This window comes from Pteropus medius, unplaced genomic scaffold, assembly GCF_902729225.1.
Source record: "Pteropus medius unplaced genomic scaffold, Ma_sr-lr_union100, whole genome shotgun sequence".
Lineage (NCBI taxonomy): Eukaryota > Metazoa > Chordata > Mammalia > Chiroptera > Pteropodidae > Pteropus > Pteropus medius.
Genome location: NW_024352786.1, coordinates 10087916 through 10108113, shown reverse-complemented (window position 1 = coordinate 10108113; position 20198 = coordinate 10087916). Strand labels below are relative to the sequence as shown.

The 20198-nt window shown below is 41.5% G+C and overlaps 1 protein-coding gene across 1 annotated transcript in view; it reads right to left on the bottom strand.

Moving 5' to 3' along the window:
- Window positions 1-320: 320 nt before the first annotated feature.
- The window catches only part of RELL1 (RELT like 1), a 49094-nt gene continuing 29216 nt past the window's right edge, over window positions 321-20198 (bottom strand). Inside the window, exons 4-7 of the mRNA XM_039848827.1 lie at window positions 15373-15430; window positions 12537-12773; window positions 9979-10117; window positions 321-395 (exon numbers count right to left, since the gene is read on the bottom strand). Of these exons, the coding sequence (XP_039704761.1) occupies window positions 9982-10117; window positions 12537-12773; window positions 15373-15430 (431 nt within the window). The 3' untranslated portion in view covers window positions 321-395; window positions 9979-9981. The remainder of the gene's footprint in view (window positions 396-9978; window positions 10118-12536; window positions 12774-15372; window positions 15431-20198) is intronic.

Below are 20198 nucleotides of genomic sequence, written 5' to 3'. Positions count from 1 at the left end.
CACACACACACACACACACACCTCGACAGCATCGGCACAGACTTGCACATGAACAGTTCCACTGAACACAGTGATCACACTGAGAAAACCGTAGTGAGTACGTTAAGGCCAGGGATGGCGGATGGGCAGGGGTAGTGGCCGAAAGTGGTGGGGAAGATAAAAAATTAGCTCTTTTCTTCCCTGGAAATGTAATAAATTTTTCAACAGACTTTTTTAAAACCAAAACTTGTTTCAGAGCCAACTGAATTCTGTATCCTGCATAGCAACAATATTCCCTTTTAGCTTTTATCCCAAACTCCACGAGAGAAATCGTATAAAAGATAAAAAATATTCCGTAGGCAACTTCGTATCTCGTAAGTTCTCAGTCTTTTAGAACTCTTCAGATAAAGTTGTTCCTGAAAGAGAAATCAAAAAAGGTAAAGCTTTATAGAAGGTAAACATAATATCTCACATTAATCTGCCTGAATATTTAAAAACAGAGAAATTATAATCTGTCCTCACCCAGTCCAACCCCATCCTACAACATTCTTCCCCCACTACATGCTTCTTCTAGAATGCAATCTAAAGAAATTCAAGTACCACAACTTCAAAAGGACCTCATTATCAAGGTTTTATAAATGAAGAAAGAATAGAATTTGAGAACCATAATGGACTAAGGGTGGACATTCTCCCTGTGAGTCATGTATCACCTCTTGGGACAGTGTTCTCTAACTCCTCAGCCACATTCTGGCAAGTGAACACGCTCAGCCACAAGGAATCTTATATGTAGTATCAGGTAAGGTGTTTTTCCCAAGCCACACCAAACAGAGTTAACTAAGGATCTCCCTCGAGCACACAGGGCACCTTGGCCAGGATCTCACTGAGCAAGTAAGAGCATAATGACGAAATGATCGATCTTGGGTCTTCGTTGTACCTCAAGGGCTGTGCATGGTATTAACAGTTCTCTCTTTTCTAAAACTTCTTTTGTTTTGATTTTTTTACAAGTCTCATCTAAGTGACAGACAGTTAGATACTCTTTTACTTTCCTGTTTTGAAGGCTGAGATAACCCAAGACAGGACTAAAATTCCAGAGCTGCCTGTGTATGTTGAAACATACACACGAAGCAGGCCAACCTACATCAGGTTAAAGAAGAAAACATTCTGTTGTCTGTCACAAGTGTGTTTGTCTATAAATGCTAACCAAAAACAGAGATGGAACTAAATTACAAAAATATAGAGAAATAGCAAAAGTTGAGAGATATCTTAAGTATTACTTTGTACTATTTTGTAGCTCATCCTTTAAGATATATAGTCTACTATTATCCATATTATCCTACTGTCACTCTGTAATTTATAATATTCATAGTGGTTATGAGAGAGATTTACCGAACTAAAAAGGTTGGGTAAAGGACCCTTAGCTAAAAAGGAAATAAAACATTGTCCCCCAAAGCAGCACAGATCAAGTTATTAATTATAAATGAAATAAGTCATTCCCCACACTGCACTGCTACAGCCTAGCATGGCTAGACTACAAATTTGAACTGTAAAAGTGAACATAGTCAAGTCTGGGAATACTTTCAATTGAGAGTCAGTTAATATGGAAGATGCTAGCAGGGAAAAAGGTAGAAAGGCCAGAGGTGGAGAATTTTTTTTAAAAAAATGGTCCTAAGAAAAAAGTAAAATAACAAGAGAGATTTTTCCCAGTAAAACTTCAAACTAGGCCATTATCTAGAAAAGAGGTATTCAACTATTTTTATATCTCCTCTTGTTATCATCTGCTCCCTTAGACCCAGACCTCTTTGCATCAAGGAAACCAAGGTCAAGGGTGAGGGATGTCAGGCTGGGAATGTAACGTTTCATCACAGTAAGAGTTTTCATTCCAACATAGAATTTCCTCTGTATAGTTATTTGCACAAATTTGACCAACTTTAAGGAGCAGGCGTGCCAGATCCAGGGCTGGGCTAGGAATGGGGGAGTCTGGAGCCAGAGGCCTGTTTTCAAATTCAGACCCCTATGACTAGCTATTGAAGCTTGGCCCTCTGTAGCACTTCCTCATAGGATTATTAGGGGCTTTACATAAGATGATATATGAACAGTGCTTGAGATAAAGCCAAGCAGTCAGTATGCGCTCAAGGATTAGCTCTTGGGATTCATTATCATCATCCAAACAATCAATTGGCTTTCTTCAACAGCTGCCTTCTGTAAAACTACACTGAACACAGTGCTTTTGAGAGAAAAAGTGAGAAATACAAATTATTGCTTAAAGCCCTCACTATTAATACCAGAAACTAAGCCAAAAAAAAAAAAAAAAAAAGGCAGGGGAGCAAATGGGTAGGGGGAATTAACCTTTTTTAAAATTCTATTAAAAGCTCTATTAACAACACTGATTTGCAGTTCGGGGCTCACTCTCGCCACGAACACACACTTATTAACAGGCAGTATTTTACCAGCTCAGCAGCTCTCAATTTCCAGGTAAATATCTGTCTTATCAGGATGACAAAGCAGGGGGGGAAAAAAAGACACCAATACTCTCTGTGGCTTGTAAATTTTCAGCTGTGGCCTTGATTCTGGGAGTGTCACGGTGCATTTGCGCACTGTTACATTTCTTCTCATTTCATTCTACAGTTGTGAACATATCTATACTGATAAACACGGACTTTAAATAGGATTTCTTTACCACAGCACATTAATGTTAAAAGGTGCCTTCCAGATGGTCACAGCAGTCGGAAACCAGGAGGGGCCTGGCAGAAAGGCGAGGGGAGAGCTAGCGGCACTGGACGGGACGGGCAGGAATCAGGCCACAAGCCATCACTCTCGGTTCCCATCGCCATGGGACCCACTCACCCCCGCCATGTTTAACAAGCCTGACGCTCTCTTTTGGGCACATTTGGTGATCACAGTCTTATACAAGTGAATACTCAGGCTGGAAGAAATTAAACAAAACTTCCATATATTGAAAAGATAATTCAGAAATCCCACGTATGCCCATTTCCCTCAGAAGACTGATGGAGATTTAGAACCTCAGAAAAGATTTATCTGGAATGAATAAAGGAAGTTTATGGCTTACCTCACAATTCTAATGATAAAGATAAAGCCCTGATTTCATTGCTAAGTTATGATCCCACAGAAGCCACACATCCAGCCATCCCTCCTTATCCAAGACCCCCAGTAGACGTCTGAAACCATGGAGAGTACCAAACTCTATTTCCATGGACTATGTTTTTTCCTACACACACTTGTCTATGATAAAGTTTAATTTATAAATTAGGCACAGTGAGATAAACAAGGGTTACTCGAACACAAGCAGTGGATACCGCGAGAGTCCACCTGATAACCGAGACAACCACTAAGTGACCAGGGGACGGGGAGCTCATACAGCGTGGAGATGCTAGACAAAGGGATGGTTCATGTTCCGGGCGGAATGGAGCAGACGGCATGAGATTTCATCCCTCTGCTCAGAAAGACTCACAATTTAAAATTTGTGAATTGTTTATTTCTGGAATTTTCCACTCAGTGTTTTTGGACCATGATCGATGGCAGGTAATTGAAACTGTGGAAAGTGAAACTTTGGATAAGGGGGGCACTACTGTGTCTTGGATCCTTGTTAAAAAGGATTCTCTAGAAAAAAGAATCTGGTCCCTTTAAAAATTAGAAATGTTTTAAAACACTAGAAACCTAAGCAGGTGAACAGATAATGAGCACTAAGACCTCGAAGCACAGGGTGTTAAGGAAACATCTGATTACTAAGAACAGTAGCGGACATTTACAGAGTGCTTCCATGGGCCAGGCCCTGCCATGCTAAGCATACTAGATTCAGTAACTCAATCTTCCCAGTGGTTCCACAGATCAATAATGATTCCCATTTTCTTAGGAGAAGACTGAGGCTTATGAGTTCAATAATGTACCAAGGCCACACAATAATAGTTTAAAACCAGCGATTCTACGCCAGGCAGGCTGACCTGGATGCCCACACCGTCGCCCCCACGACGCACTGCCACCACAATCACTACAGAGATGTCAGAGGGTCAATCGCTGGTCAGCAAGAGGGAGGAGCCCTGGGGTGGACTCTGCCTAGGGGGATATGTGCAGGGACAAGAGAGCTTGCTTTGCTGGCAATTCAAACAAAACAAAACAATAACCTTAGTTCCCATGTTGTCTAAATTCCAGGAATACTGACAAATATGTTTCATACTCTCTTCTGTGCACAGAACAAGGCTGAGGAAAAATAATTTAGAACATCACAGTGATGACAGCAAAGTATGTTTTTAGGTCCACCCAAAACTCTCAGATTACATCCATAAATGTTTTGGAACTATTCCCAAAAACAAAGAACAAATAGGGCATTTCTTTTTATAAATTTCTATTAGTCATCAGTTTCAACAAAAAAAGGGGAGTGTACTTACATATATATGTTGTATAAGCATAGAATAATCCTGAAAGGAGATAGAGAATCCCAATATATGTGGCCCCTCTTGGGAAGGGGGACTGGGAGATGTGTGTGTGGTGGAGAAGGAGGGGTGTAGATACTGTGAAGCTTATATTTTGTTAAGACCTACACAGTTACTGTGTGCATGTCTTATTTTTCAATTTTCTAAAAATGATTCAATTTCAAGTACTTTTAACATTTGATACCTTGGAAGCAATGAAGAGATTAAACAATCAGGAAACCCAAGTCCAGGCTCTGGGATTAACTCCCAGCATGACCTTGAACAACATGACCTTGAACAGAGTAGGGCCTCCCTACTCTGAAACCAGGGAGCCAAGGGCGTGGAGAGGAAAGTCTACTATAAAAACTAGAACAGAAACCCCAGGAGAGCATGGCCCTTGTCTGTCCATCCACAGTGCTGCATCCCTAAGGCCTGGCACATAGTAGGGGCTCAGTGAATACGAGATGTAATTGTACCTGAATTGACCTGAACCACAGCTCCTCTGAAATCTCAGAGCATAGTCTACCTGTAAGGAAAGAGAATGGCTCACGAACTTGGACCTGATCCAACACGCAGCTCTAACAGACAAATAACATCGGAAGGTCCCCACAGGAGACCAAGATCACCCTGCCTGGCAAAGGCTGATGTCAAAATGATCGCTACTGTGAGCGAAACTGAATAAGGATTTTTCTCCCTTGTTGGAGAAAGCAAAGCTCCCTCGAACTTCAAAGCCCACTGAGCATGTTAGCTCCAAGGTGTGGATTCTTCCCCACCTACGGCCTCTCACTGGGAAAAATTACTCCCTCTGAGCCTGGTTCTTCACCCATAACTCACAAGGCTGCAGTTTCTTTCTATAAATTTATACACTATCACCCCTTTAAGACCAGCGAATCAAATGAAGGGGTTTCCATTCAAGATCGTTTTGCTTTTTATATAAATATATGTATTTTCCCCTGAAAAATATACAAGCTACAGAGAAAAATATTAAAACTTACTAGTGGTACCTGCCGTTTCTCACCATCTTCTCCTTCCCTGGAGAGTTAATAAAAGTGTGACTGCAAATAAAGCATCGTAACTTCCGCGAAGCCCCACAGGGACCCTCTGTCACACTGCCTGTCACAGAGTTCAGCAGAAAGTGTACTGCCTCAACGTTAGAGAAAATGACACCAAAGGTCACCAAAGCTGACCTTGTGATTGGTCAAGATGCTCTGGAGGGAAGACACATGACCCATGAAATCGTCTTGGCAAAAAGGAGCAGAGCAGAGCCCCAGCAGGGTGGCATAGTTGAGTGCAGAATACTTCCCAGTCCTTCCTACCTCTTAATTTAAACCATCCTCTTATCTTTACAATGAAAGAAACAAGTCAGCAGAACTTTTCAACTGCCTTGTACTAATTCTGGTTCCACCTCCAGTGAGAGAGGAATGGTTATTTCTACCGTCCTCTTAACATAGACAGGAAAATCGCCCAAATTCCTAAGGGATTTGCCAACTATCTATTTCCAAGATGCTGTAAGAGACCAAAGCTCTAATGTTCTAAAAAAGGAAAAAGGGATTCACAGAACCCAAAGCTGATGCTTGAAGAATGAGTTAATAAATAACTAAGGCCACCAAGAATAAGATGAAAATTATTGATAATACTAAATATTTAGTAATTACTAACTCTGTGCCAAGAACTGAGTTAAGGACTTCTCATATGCATTATGGCACGTAACTCCAGTAACAACCTCATTTTAAAGATGAAGAACCTGAGATTTTGAGGGGTTAAATAACTTGCCTAAAACCACTGGTAATTAGTGGCACAGTTAAAATTAAACTTAAGTAGTTTAAAACTCAGCTTTTAATCACTAAAATAAATTACTTAAATAAGAATTAATAGAACAGTTTCAATAACAAAACAATTTAAAATAAAGACCAGTGATAATGAAGACAAGGCAATGGCATATGCATGCTGAAAGCAATTTGATTTATTTAACTTTGAAGAACAAAAGCTTATTCTTCTAAGAAGAAATCAAAACACATTTTCTGTGGAAAAAAGAAACCATTTTAACTGCATTGCCAAAATAAATCAGGCAGAGGGCAAGTCAGATCTAACTACTCAGGCCAAGGGAAAAGGGTGAAAAGTATAAGGGCAAGAGGAGACAAACAACTAATTTTTTCAAAAAGAGAAAGAAATCCTGCCTGAGTTTTGATAATGTTCTGTTTAGGGCACTAAGTCTAGTTCCTAGTATCAACCACCTAATTAAAAAAAGAAAGAAAGAAACCTAACAAATGAGTAGCTATGCATCTGAATATCTGAATCAATTCTACAGTAAAACAGTAAAACAAGGCACTCCTTGTTTAAACTATTTGGCTAAAAATCCAAATTTAAACAAAAGCATTTTTCAAAAAAAAAAAAAAAAAAAAAAACGACAACTCTAAAAACTATTAGACTTAAAAAAGACACATAATACTCCTGTCCTACGTACTTTATTAGCCACATTTTAGAGTAAATCTTTCGATTCAGTCCAGAGCAAGAGATTAGGGCCCAGAAGGAAAAGTTTCAGGATTTCTCTATTTGGAAAATCAAGTCATGTTAAATATCCCAAACATACTCCTTCTGGGGATGAGAAATCTAAGGCTAGCAAGAAAAATTTTAATGAATACATAATTTTTTAAAAATGTTAACGAATAGTCCCTTCCCTCCTTTTTTAGAGTTCATGCTCTGCCGGGGTCATTGGACATGGCCACTCAACAGATGCCAACCCCAGGAGGCTCTCACCATATGTCCTGCTTTCCCTGGACCCAGCTGAGTGGCAAAGGCTGTGACTCTTGAAGCCAGGCTGCCTGGGTTGGACTCTCAACGCCATCACACGCTTACTGGTAACTCTAAACAAGTTGCTTAACTTTCTGTGCTTAAGATCTTCATCTGCAAAATGGGATGCTAACTAGTTCCTACCCGTCACTGCTGTGAGGATTAAATCCATTAATACATGGAACATGCCTTTCAAAGCATGCCTGGTACATCGTAAATACTCAATAAGCAGTAGACATTATGATTAAATTGCTCGATGACTCATGAGCATTCATGATAATATCCTCTCTCTGTTTCAGTTTGTTTGAAAATTTCCATAATAAAAATTTTTATTTTAACTTCAAAATTAATTACAAGATGAAGGCTCATTCGTGTGCTGATGTGGATGGCATGACACACTATGACTACCCTCTACTGAGAGCCAGATACATGCCAGACACTCCCTTGACACTTGCCTTAATCATTAATTTAATATCCTATTTCATAGTCAAAGAAACGGAGAATAGGGGCAGTTAAGTACAAGTTCCAACTGGTAAAGTAAGGGTGCAAGTGCATGTCTTCTAATTAAATTCAATGCTCTTTTATAAAATCCTGGTGGATGACTATGTACTTTGCAAGGAATATCAAATTTAAACCAGTTAGATGTGGTCAGGACTTCAGATGACTAGATCTGATTCCTATAGTCAGACAAAAGACAGATTTTGGAGCAAGAAAACCAGCTAAGCAATCCTAATTCTTTAATCTTCCCAAATCTTGAGTTCTTCCCTCCGGTCAGTAGTGGCCAAATCCAGCCAAAGGACATTAGCGGGGCCCTAATCGGCCAAGTCTTGCACTTCCTGCCTGACAGTGAGCATTATCTTCTTCCGGGTCTGCTCCATCTCCATCTGAACACAGGGCCAGCTTGATGACTCATACTCAGACTGTCACTACCACCCACGCTTTCTTTGCAGCTAAAATGGCTGGGCCTTCCTCACCTTAGACTTGAATAGCCAGATGCTTCTCTTTGCAGACAGACTTTAACCTGAATCCTTCTCTAATTTACCAGGGTCACTCAGGATTCCAATTCTAACACCTAACATACCATCTACACTTTCCAATAAAACTTTCTGCAGTGATGAAATGTTTTGCATCTGCACTGTCCAGTATGCAGACCCTGTGGCCCTCTGTGGCTGCTGAACATCTGAAATGTGATTAGGGCAACTGCAGAACTAAAGTTTTAATTAACTTAAATTTAAGTAGCCACAGGTGACTCGAGGCTACCATATTAGACCAGGAAGTTCTAGATCACTGGTGGAAGCGTTCTCCCTTCATGGGTCCAGGCTGCCCCTTCATGAGCATCCTAGGATGGTAGAAGAGTGTAACTGGTCTGCTCTGTTTCTCTTCTTTAAAGAAAGGCTCTGTTCACCTCCTAAACTCAGGGGAAGGGGCCAGATCTCTCGGAAGGCAAGACTGAAGTAACTAGTGCTGGAAAGCTATCAGAGCCCCCTGTGTCTACACGATCAGGAGCACACTCTTCCAGATTACTTCCAGGTCATCCTCTGAGCCTGGGCGGATAACCAGAGAAGCTTCACTCAAAAACCACTTCTCTCACCCACTCAGCTATACCAACCAAAAGTGAATGAACAATTAATAACCAGCAGCACTGACTGAGCGTTTCTTACATGTCTGGTCCTGGGCCTCATGTGCCATCTCATGGAAATCTCATGCCACCCGCTTAGGCAGGGAGCACCATTTCCATTTTCCAGTGAGGCATGAAAAACCAAACACTTTGCCCAGGCCTCAGTGCTAGTGTGTGGCAAACCGGCATTTAAACCTGCTTTCCTGACTTCAGGGCTCAGATTAACACTGCTATTTCCAGGGGCCTTCGAGGACCCCACCATCCACTCTCTCGAGACCCACCCTCCCCTCTTAGGCCTTAATGTTCAGGCTCCGACGGTTCCTTTATAGCTTTTGGAGCATGATCACTCCTGAGTCCTCACACTCATCCCTTTACATATAATAAGAAACATGAAAAGGATGAATGCTACTCAAGCCAAGACAGAAAGAAAAGAGTAAGATAAAAGCAAAGCCAATATTAAATTATTACAGGCTTTTTTTTTCTTTTAAGCAATAGCTCCCAAAATTAAAACTGCCAAACCAAGAAGCCTTCGCTTTGCTTTTAAATTGCTTCAAAATATTTGGAGGAAACAATAATATTCCTACTGAGAGTATTTTAGAACTATGGCACATCAAAGAAAACTGGTTTTCAACTCAATGGAAAAAGCTTGCTCTAGCCTTTAAAAATCACAGTTTACCCAAAAATGACAATAAGATTATATTTCATTTGGCCTGCATGGTTTTTAAAAGAAATCTAATATGCTTGCAACATTTAAAAACCTGTGGAGATTTCACATTTAAAAGGTCTAGATTTCTAAATTTTTTTTTGCATAGACTCTTACATTAAGTGCCTCTGCTTTGTGGTAATGCAAGCCCTATAGATGGGTTATGTGGTTTCTGGTTTGCACAATCCCCATCACTCCAGAGTATGTCATACGTAATCCTCTCCTCGTTATCATGCAGGCCAAGCCCCTGGGGGGGGGGGCCCACATCTGCGGCCTCTTTATAAGAAACTCTGGACAGACGAGTAATCACGTTCAGTCTCCTCCAGTCCTGCCAGTTCCAGGAGAGCAGGCTCAGTTCCCTGCCAAGTCATTGCTATACTCCACACACCCCGGGGAGGCTCTTAGTACCTTCCGCCACCACGTACCACCCCGTCCCCAGTGTCACCAAAACTACAACTCACCTGCTACTCCGTGTCACTTTGTTCTCTCTTCACAGGTGTCACAGGGACCTCTCCATTGACGCTTTCGGTCCCACTAACCGACATCAAACTTCTCCTCTCCTTCTGATTTGACTTGTGTTCCACTTTCGTGACTCTAAACCTGAGGGGCAAAGAAGAGATATGATGGGTTTTGCGCTTCCAGTAAACAAGAATTATGGGTGAATCAAAAATCATCCACCCAGAGGATCCCAGCCCAAAGTTAGGACAGAGGGGCACTCTTGCCAGCAAATTCCCCTGCCCCGGGCAAACCTGCCATCTGATTTTCACTTGGTGCATGTCACGGACTACTCTGGATACTTTACAGAGCATGGAAAATGCATTAAAAACATGGTACTCAAGTATTACACAGCCCCAGAGTTGTGGTTTCTAAAGCATCAGTTGTTTTAACCACAAAAGGCTGGATAAAAGCATGACTAGTTTGCAAATTGGACGGACGTAATGACATAACCAAAACGTTCACTCCAGATATGACTTACACAAAGTATACCTGTCAGAGAATCCAATCTCCACATAAACACACACACACACGGCCAACAGAGCCCCAACTATGCATTTTATCAGTTATTGGTCAGAATGAGGTTTTGTGTCCAGTTTTTGTCGTTTTTTGTTTTTTTGTTTTTTAACAAATTTGGGTTAATTTTCATTAAAGATTAAGAAAAAAGTTAAGGAAATTTTCATTAGTGATTAAGAGAGGTTAAATTTGCTGAATTTGACTGTTTTCCTACTCCATCATCATGAAATCTCTGAAGTCTTTCATAACAGCTTCTTTCTAGTTCTGGCCTTAAGTTCCTTTAAAACGATCTCAAGTAAATTCTTTGTCCAAAATGAGATTACGCGCCATCAGGAGGAGAGAGATTAAGTAAGAGAAAGGAGGATTAAGGAAACAGTGTAACCACAGCTCTACCCTGTCAAACTGAAGACCCTGCAAGCAGCACATGCTGAAAAGCAGGCTGCCAACAGTCAAATGCTCCTAGTATTTCTACGCCAAAGAAAGAGAGCTGGACTTGGGGCATTTAAAAAAGGCATGTTGAATCTGAGTTGAACAGTTCAGCAGATTTTTTTTTTTTAAAACAAACTATGCTTTGTCTAAACAAGCTACAGGTTCTCGTTACATTCAGCATTCATAAATTCCCATGACTCTGCTTCTTAATAAAGCAGCGTGGTCATGAGTTGTACTGTTTTGCTGGAAGTGGCAAACAGCCCTGCAGTCTCCTCATTGCTTATGCTACACACGATGAAAATCAACTGAGTTAAAATACTAATAATAATGATGATGATGATAATAACCACCATTTCTTGAGTGCATTAAAGTGCCAAAAACTAATCTAAGACTTTTACCTAAATCAACTTATTTACTCACAGCAACTTAATGAGGTGAGTGTTATTTTCATCCCCATTTTATAGAGGCCGGAACTGAGGCAGGGAGAGAAGCAAGAGTTTTTAGGTAGTGGTACCAAGACTCAAACGAGGGAGATGCAATGAGTCCAGGCTGCTCTTCCCACAGTTTGTCAGTAGAGACAGAAGGGTCACATATGCAGTACTGTCAACTTTTGCTCGGTGCCTCCCCAGTCTGGCTTCAGCATGCACGCTCGTAACCATTACTCTCTTCTGCCTGTCTAAACGTAGCATTAGCAATGCAGTCCCTGCGTGAGACTCAGAATCAAGACAGCAGATACTGCAAAAGCATTCCGCTGCGAAAACACTCTACATGTAGTCAAAGTAACTCATCGCTTGAACTGCAAGATCTCCACATCATATGGATCACACATAAATAGTACTTTAGGACTGGAAAACCCAGGACTCAGGTGAGGTGAAGTACATGGAAGCAGTCACAGGACTCTACATGGATCTTACGTGGCACCGACTGGAGAGCAGTGGACCAGCTCCATCGCTTTCCTTCTTCCTGGCACATGGCTGGACACATTTCCCAGACACCTGGCAGTTAGGTCAAGCCAAGTGATGGAGTTCTAGACAGTGGAACGTGAGCAAAATGAAATGTGCCACTTCCAGGCCCTTCTCACTAAAACCTCTTATGAACAATGCTCTATGTACTTTCTCCTTCTGCTAGCGAACCTGGCAGAGCCACAAGGTGGATGACCTGGGACTCTGGATGACTGCTTGAAGAGCCACGCACAGATCTGCTGATTTCCACAAGTGAAACATAAACTTCTATTCCGTAAACAGTTGATATTTGGGCTTTAGCTATTACAGCAAGTGCGATGGTTAATTTTATCTGTCAGCTGGACTGGTAAAACTGTTATTTCTGGGTGTGTCTGAGGTGTTTCCAGGAGAGATTAGCATTTGAATCTGTAGTCTGAGTAAAGGTCACCCTCACCAATGTAGGGGCGTCATCTGATCCCCTGAGGGCTTGAATAAAAAAAAAAAGGGAGAGGAAGGGTGAATTCGCTCTTTTTGCTCAGGCTGGGACACATGTCTTCTCCTGCCCTTGGACATCAGCCGNAACCCACACACCACAGCAACAATGTCATACAAAGCCAAAGCATCCACAGGGATCTTACCTGCCCACTGACAGGACAGTGACCTCTCCTTGACGCCTTGGACGGCCTTCTTTGGACTTGCTGGCGGGTTTTATGAAGTGCCATCGCTTGTGCCTACACCGATGACACACATCCCTCTCGACAGCACCGCCCACTGTGTGTAGATGGTGGCCACAGATGTGCTTCCCTGGAGTGCCACCTGGTGACAAGGGCCCAGGGCTCACAGGTGGGCTCCCAGGAGTGCTGGGAGTCACAGGGCTAAGGTGGAAAGAAAAGGTAATGTTAGAACTGATTACTTAAAAGAAACACCAGCTAAGCAATCTCCCCCCGGCCATGTAAGAAGCAGGTTTAAATCAAAAGAAAAAAAAAATGCCTCTTTCATTTAAACAAATGTGCTTTGTGAACTGGTCTTAGGCAGCAAATACTCAGCTCTTATGACTATGCAATGACAGCTCATTCGAAACAGCAGTAATGTGATTTATCACTTCTAGAATGGAATTACTGGCTAGAAATAAGCCCCTGCTTCTAATGATGATGCACTGTTTGTCTTTAAAGGAGTACGTTTCTTATAAATGACTGATCTCCATTCTCATGCGACCATACTAATTTCTCACACAAAACAAAATGCCTGCCTAGATTTCTAAGCAAAGAAATGCCTTGGAGGATTGATAAACTTAAATTCAAATCAAATTATCAAATTACTTAGAATATTTGATCCAATCTAACTAATGCATCAAGGAAGAAAGCTTTTAGGTTAAGATATCAAAAGTGGTGCTCAAAAGAGATGCTGATGGAATTGAAAACAGTAATACAAAATAGCTAACAGTAGTCTAAGCATTTAATGTATGTTAATTTAATTAATATTTACAGAACCTTATAAGGTAGGTATTATTAATTTCTTCATTTTAAAAATTCGAGGCTCAAAGAAGTTTAATAAATTGCCAAGGTCACAGAGCTAATAAGTGATGGATCCGAGCTCCAAATCTAGAAAGTCTTAATTCTAGAAACTATGATCTTAACCATCAGATAGTGGTAAAAACAAAGCGATCGCTTTGATAATCTGGAAGAAATACAGCCAGACCATCCAAAACGAAAAAAGCAGAAGCATATAGGGCAGAGGTTGGCTACTCTCCAAAGGCACATGTCAAGGCTCTGGTCCACTAGGAAAGGAGGAATGAAGCCAGGACAGCGCTAGCCTGACCAGGAACCAGCCCTCAGAGGTGGTGTAAGTGGCTGTAGGTGGGTGTAGGTGGGGCGCTGCGTCACAGCAAATTCTGCCACCTGAGACTGTGCCAAGAGCCTCAGAGGCACATGGAAGTCTTATGACTGCATAAACCAGCCTTTATGCTGCTGAAACCAGCCTGCTTGCACATTAAGGAAGAAGTGTAGCCCATGGCTGAGGAGACAGTTTCAACCAATAGCGTCCTGGTACTCTTTAGGGGATGCTCTTTAGATTGTTAAAATAAAAACACTCAGCAGCAGCTTTAGGTAAAACAATATTAAATTAATACCACACAGTAGAAGGTCGAATTCAAAAGTTTAACAACATTTGTTCAACAATCATTTATCAAGCACCTGCTGTGCATAAAACCCCATGAAGGCATTACATGATGCCCAAAGGTGACAGAGGCAAAGATACCGTGAGCTAACACCAGGTGTCTGTGCTTGGGGCTGGAATGCAGGAGAAGTCACAGCTTGTATGTCCTGTGACTACACCATCAGTTTCCTAAACTAACCTTCCTGCAGAGTCACCATGCTAAAATGCAAGGCTAACATGGCCAGTCTGACGAGCACATATTAAATAACTGAGATGGGCTGGGTGCACCACCTGCAGAATAAAGCAGAGAAAGGGCCACACTCCCTGCCATGTCACTAGGTCCCAACTGGCCTTCCTGGTCCTTCTTGCTATTCTCACCCCGGACTGAACCTTCCCAGGTGTGTCCCACACTTTTACATTCCAGGGCCTTTTCTCCTGGTCTTTCTCTGCCTACAAGCTGCCCCTGCCTCTTGTCTCTGCTTGTCACATGCCTGGCACAGATGGCACTTCTTCTGTGGACCTTCCATGAGCTTCCAGTGGCCCAAGTCTCTACTTCTATAGCACTCTCATGCTCTCCACCATAAGGCCTCACACACGTCTCCGAACCCCACGAGGCCAAGTCCTCCATGGCAAGGATCTGAATGCCCAGCTCCAGCATAGCAGCCAGCATACAGCAGGCACTGAATAAATGCTCTTTATTGAAGAAATGAAAAATTATATAGCAACATCGTTCTGTAACTGATTAGGAAGGACTAAGATGCTCAACAACCATAACCTAAAAATGGTAATACAAAACTAAAACTTAGCAGGTGCCCCAAAACCAGCCCGGCTTTTCATTTACTCATCATTGTTCATGGAGGTCATTCGATGCCTGCGGCATTTTGTATTCCTTGTAATAACCCAATAAAGTTGGTAAAGTGGCTATCTACATCTTATAGGTGATGAAACTTGAGTTCAGAGTGGTCAGTTAACTTCGCCAAGAAGAGATGCCCAATAAGTTGCAGAGGTAAGACTCAACCCAGGTCCCCAAACCCAGGCTCTTACTTCCTCCCATGGCCATTCTCTAACACCACGGTTCAGACTGCAGGTGACTCTGCCCCCAGGGGACGTTAACAACTGCAGAGACATTTTGAGGAGAGAGGAACACTGGCATCCAGTGAGCAGAGGCCAAGAATGTTGTTAAACATTCTCCAAGGCACAGGACAGTTCCCCACGACAAATGATTATCTGGCCCAAATGTCAATAGTGCCAAAGTTGGGAAACCTGCTCTAGCAAACAACTTAAAAACATGTCCCATGAAATGGAGGGAGAAGCACTCACCTTTCAGGATCATACAGGCTGTTATCTGCTACCATTGCCTTTAAAACATCAGCGTTTGCTAAGAGGTAAAAAATAACAAAAAAGTTAAAATGGCATGAAAAAGATGAGTAATCACAGAATTATCACAACTGAAAAGCTGTTGGAAAAACACCAAATTTAGTTCCTTCAGTTCACAGATGAGGCCTTGGGGCCCTAGAGAAGGGGGCGGGGGTACTTTCCCAAGGCAAACTCGCAAGATGTCACCAACTGCCAACAACTTTTATCACGTGGGGATTTAGTATGATCTAGACAGAGGAAAGCAGGTCTAAGATAGTTTTGCTTCCTACACATCATGACAATGTAACATTTCTCTCCTCCTGAACCACAGGGAAGATTTACATGCTGCTGCTCCTCTGAATGCAGAGCTTGTTTTGCTCAGTATGTAATAAAATATATGTCTTAAGAGACCAGTATTCTAATGATTTCTATGTGCCCAAATAATAAGCTCTAAACTCTGGATGTCCAAGTAGTATCAAGTTTATCCAACATATAATCCTGCATATAATATAATTTTCCAGGTGGGCCGTTCGGCTTAACTCTGCTTCCTTAACACAGAAGACCTTAGCTCAGGCCAGACAGCTTGAAATTTCAAGTGTTCATCACACATACAAGTTAACTTAATATGGACTGACTTAATTAGACTTCTAATATTATTTTTTTCTTACAATCCATTTTGTACATGGCTGTCAACAAAAGCAAATTGAATCTAAGCTTCTGGGGTTCCTACCCACCGCCACGCACAGGCACACAATGTTCTTGTCCCCTCTTCTAGAGTGGCCAAGCTCCCAAGGACAAAAGCCTACAGTGAATTTTCACCTTTCTCTTGTATGTTTAATTTGCAAGGCCCGATGTCATTACTGACTCCTAACCTTTCCATTGCTTTTTAAAGTTACTACTCTTTGCAGCGAACCACAACGAATGCTCTAGAGACAAAAGAAAAAAAAGTCACTGTTTGCCATCAGAGTTAACACCAACACGTAACAGTTCACATTCCAAATGCCGTCCCTAGAGGAGGAAAGTTAACTCTGGTTCCAACACTGCTGTTTTGCAGTGTTAACAATTAAGGGTTGATACAGTGTTTCCCAACTTTTTTCATTATTGCCTCACCCAGTAGCCTTTTTTGGTATTTTTTTCCTAATCGCCTTCCCATGAAATTATAAGACTACAGATAGATGACATATCTGTTTATGTACTATATGTATAGCTGTGTTTTATATATAAATATTAAGTTTTTTTGACCCCACAATCTAATTTTCAAACACAATCCTTGCAAATGCATGGGGTTTTTAAAGAAATGGTAACACGGCATACCGTCCTTTTCAAAAGGAAATATTGTCTTTGCTTTCCCTTCATAACTCTCTGTGAGGATCCACAAATGCATTTCCAAACACAAGTTTTGCTCTAATAAGACTTGCCGTGACAAAGAAAGTGCTGAAATGGATTGACAGTGTCTTTTTTCACATGACAAACACACGGTACTTCCTGATATACAAACCGAAGTATGTTCTAGTGATGTCAATTGTGTTGCCTTTTGACTAATATTAAGGATACAGGAAAAAAAAATTTCTCCCAGGCAAAGGATTTAGAAAATACACAATAGTTGGCCACTTGAAATATCCTGTCATCATTTACCAAGCTTCAAAACTATAAATAAAAAATAGGAAAAACAACCATGAAAAAAGGTATAAAGAAAAAGATAACAGTCATAGCACTCACTTATAAGAATGAGTTTTTCAAAAAACAGAAATTTGAATAGTTATCTCAGAAATCACTTACAGAATGATGACGTCCTTTAGAAACACAGAAGTATAAAATGATCCCAGGAAGATTATTAAAATACATTAAAATCATCACTAAAACTTGTTTTCTATAGACTCTGTTGTTTTCCTATACCTCATCCTTATCTCTTAGAAACAATTAGTAAACAGCCCCTTTTTTCGCCCTGAGTACAGTTTTTCAGAGTAGACTCAAGTTCCTGTGCAAACAGCATCCACACCTACTCTGTCTGAGGAAGTTCTTTGGTATGTGGTACACACCCACACCCACACCCACACACACACACATGCTCAGGCACAGGTGCATACACCCTTGTCTAACTTCTAGTCTATACCAGCGAGTAATCTGTCTCTTGGGAACGATTTGGTTTCCTGTGGTAAGAAAACTCTCTAATATAACACCACCGTTAGGACTTACACACATGCTTTAATTTGGTTGTAAAATTACTATAAAAGAACAATAATCTAAGTTCTGTTGAATATATATCTCCTCCTCACTAATAACTCCAATAAACCATAAAATATGGTGTCCCCTACACTTCTCAACATTCTGTCAACTATACCTCCCTTCCTGGGTTTGCAGAGAATGGGAAGAGTGAGCAACAGGGCAAAGAAAACCCGTTGAGCGCAGGGGAAGGCTTCTAGTGGGCAGTAATTTCCAGAAAATGTCTCTTCTTTCCTGAATTTCTGCCTGATAATATGCATAAAGCAATCAAAATCAGGCAACAAAAATTCCCTGTTTTTTCTCCTACCACTCGCTATTCTCTTCAAAGTTCTCCCTTACAACTGAGGCAAGTCTCCCAAGCAAGAACTACTAACACCATAACCAAGCAAGAGTGCCTGCTATGTTCCAGTCACTGATTAAAAGCTCCACAGACCTTACCACACCTGACTTTCCTGACAACCTGAACAGCAGGTAGAATTATCACCCCATTTTACAGACGTAGAGACCGGGGCCTAAAGATGGTAAGTGACTGGCCAGAGTCATAGTTAGTGACAGACCTGGACACAAACCCTGGTCTGTCTGACTCTAGAGTGGGTGCTTTTTGCCCTGATGTTCTTCCAACTCCTTCAATGTCTACGTTGCTACCCAAATGATCAATAGTTCGATAGTTCACTGGATGTGTGCATAATCATTACAGCAAGTTTCAGAGACCTACTCAGTAATGACAGTTTATAAAGGAATCCTTTCTGCCATAATATAAATTGAGATAAAAATATCTCAAAGGGATCCCTCTGCCTAGTGTGAATAATCTGGCATACTTGGAGAATGACTACAATACTCCTGACTGTTGCTTTATCTGATGGTTTAAGGGCCCAGCAGAGGAGCTTAGCTATGGAGTTGCACGTACTTTCCAAATACCCACACAAGGCAGAAAAACCCCAATGACCTCGAAACACTATTCGATTCAGCCCAACTTAGAAAGAAAAATTCAAGGTAGAACTGTAGTTAATCCAAGCCTTGAGACTAGGAGGAAAATAATCAGTGCCCAGGTCACCTGATAAATTTACTCTTCGAGAGATATTTATCTAAACTAACCTGACTTGCAACATTCAAGACATGATATGCTGAAACCATAAACAAGTCTGTCACCAAGAGTACAGAGGTGAAATATTACTCCATTAGCCAAATTAAAAATGGAAAGCAGATTGGTCATCTATCGTGATTGAAAATGCTTTAAAATATGTAAATATAGGCAAAGAAAACCTAAATTAACATGGAAAAATGGTGATAGATGGATTGTACTTAATCATATACCTTTTTTTTCAATTTTACAAGAGAAGTTATTCTATTGTATGCTTACAATTAAAAAGAATAAGAAAGTTCAATTAACATCAACAGGGAGGACTAAATTGACAGTAGGTTCAGAATCTTTTAATGACAGAGACCGAGGAAAAATAAAAATGGGTTTGCTAAAGCTATGGAGGACTTAAGTCTCAAAGGCAAACTGAAAAAGCTAGGTTATAACTGGTAAGAGACCCAAGTATGTAACTAATCACCCAGCTGTGGTCTTGGTGCAGGCTGGAAGCTAGAGAGGGCCACAGCTAGGACAGGAATATCCAGTGAGATCAGATGTCTCCTGGTGGCCACGGAAGACCAAGGGCTTCACAGAGGATCAGAATCCCCGCCGATTCTCACGGGCCAAATCACAGGGAGACAGGGGAAGGCACTGACAGGAGAAGAGGGTAAAGAATCAGACGGAAGGGAAAGAACCGGCGAGCAGAAGAGAGAGAATGAAAACTGTGCCTCGGGTGTTCCTCTAACGTACCTACTGGTAATCAATGCAGCAGAAACAAAAAGGCTACTGTCCAAAAGGAAAAGGACATAATTTAAAAAGAAAAGAACAGACCTATCTGCCCTTGAGTGTGGGAATGAAGAAATTATATGATACGCATGCTCCAAGGACCGGACCGCGCCCCCTCTGCTGTAATGACGAGAAGGGCCCCCTGCTGGCACCATCCTGCCATACACTGGGGTGAGACCATGGGCAAGTTTCTTCCCCTCCGGGCCTCTGTTGCCTTGTCTGCAAAACGGGGTGGCAACAGGGCCCACCTCACAAGGTAGTTTTGAGAATTTAATGAGTTCACATTTCCTGAGTTTTATAATAGTGTCTGTACGCTTTACTTCTTTGAAGGGAATAAGTTTACCAACCCAATTGCGTGCTACCACAAATGGGGCAGTAACAGCAAGTGGTTAAGTATAGACTCTAGAGTCTGACGCTAGAGTTCCAACCTCAGCTCTCCACTCGCCAGCCATGCAACTTTGGCAAGTTAGTTAAGCACTGTGGGCCTCAGTTTCTCAACTGTAAAATGGGAATAAAGCATCCAACTCACAGGGTCATCAGTTCCTACAAAGCCCTTAGAACAGGCCAGGCACATAGCAGACATTCAGTGAGAACCATGAAGTTATAAATACTTCAGCCCTCACAAAGTTTCCACAGTTGACTTATTTCCATTGATTCGACACCTCATCCAGCACTCACTAATTTAGCAGCTGCTTCAGCTCTCATA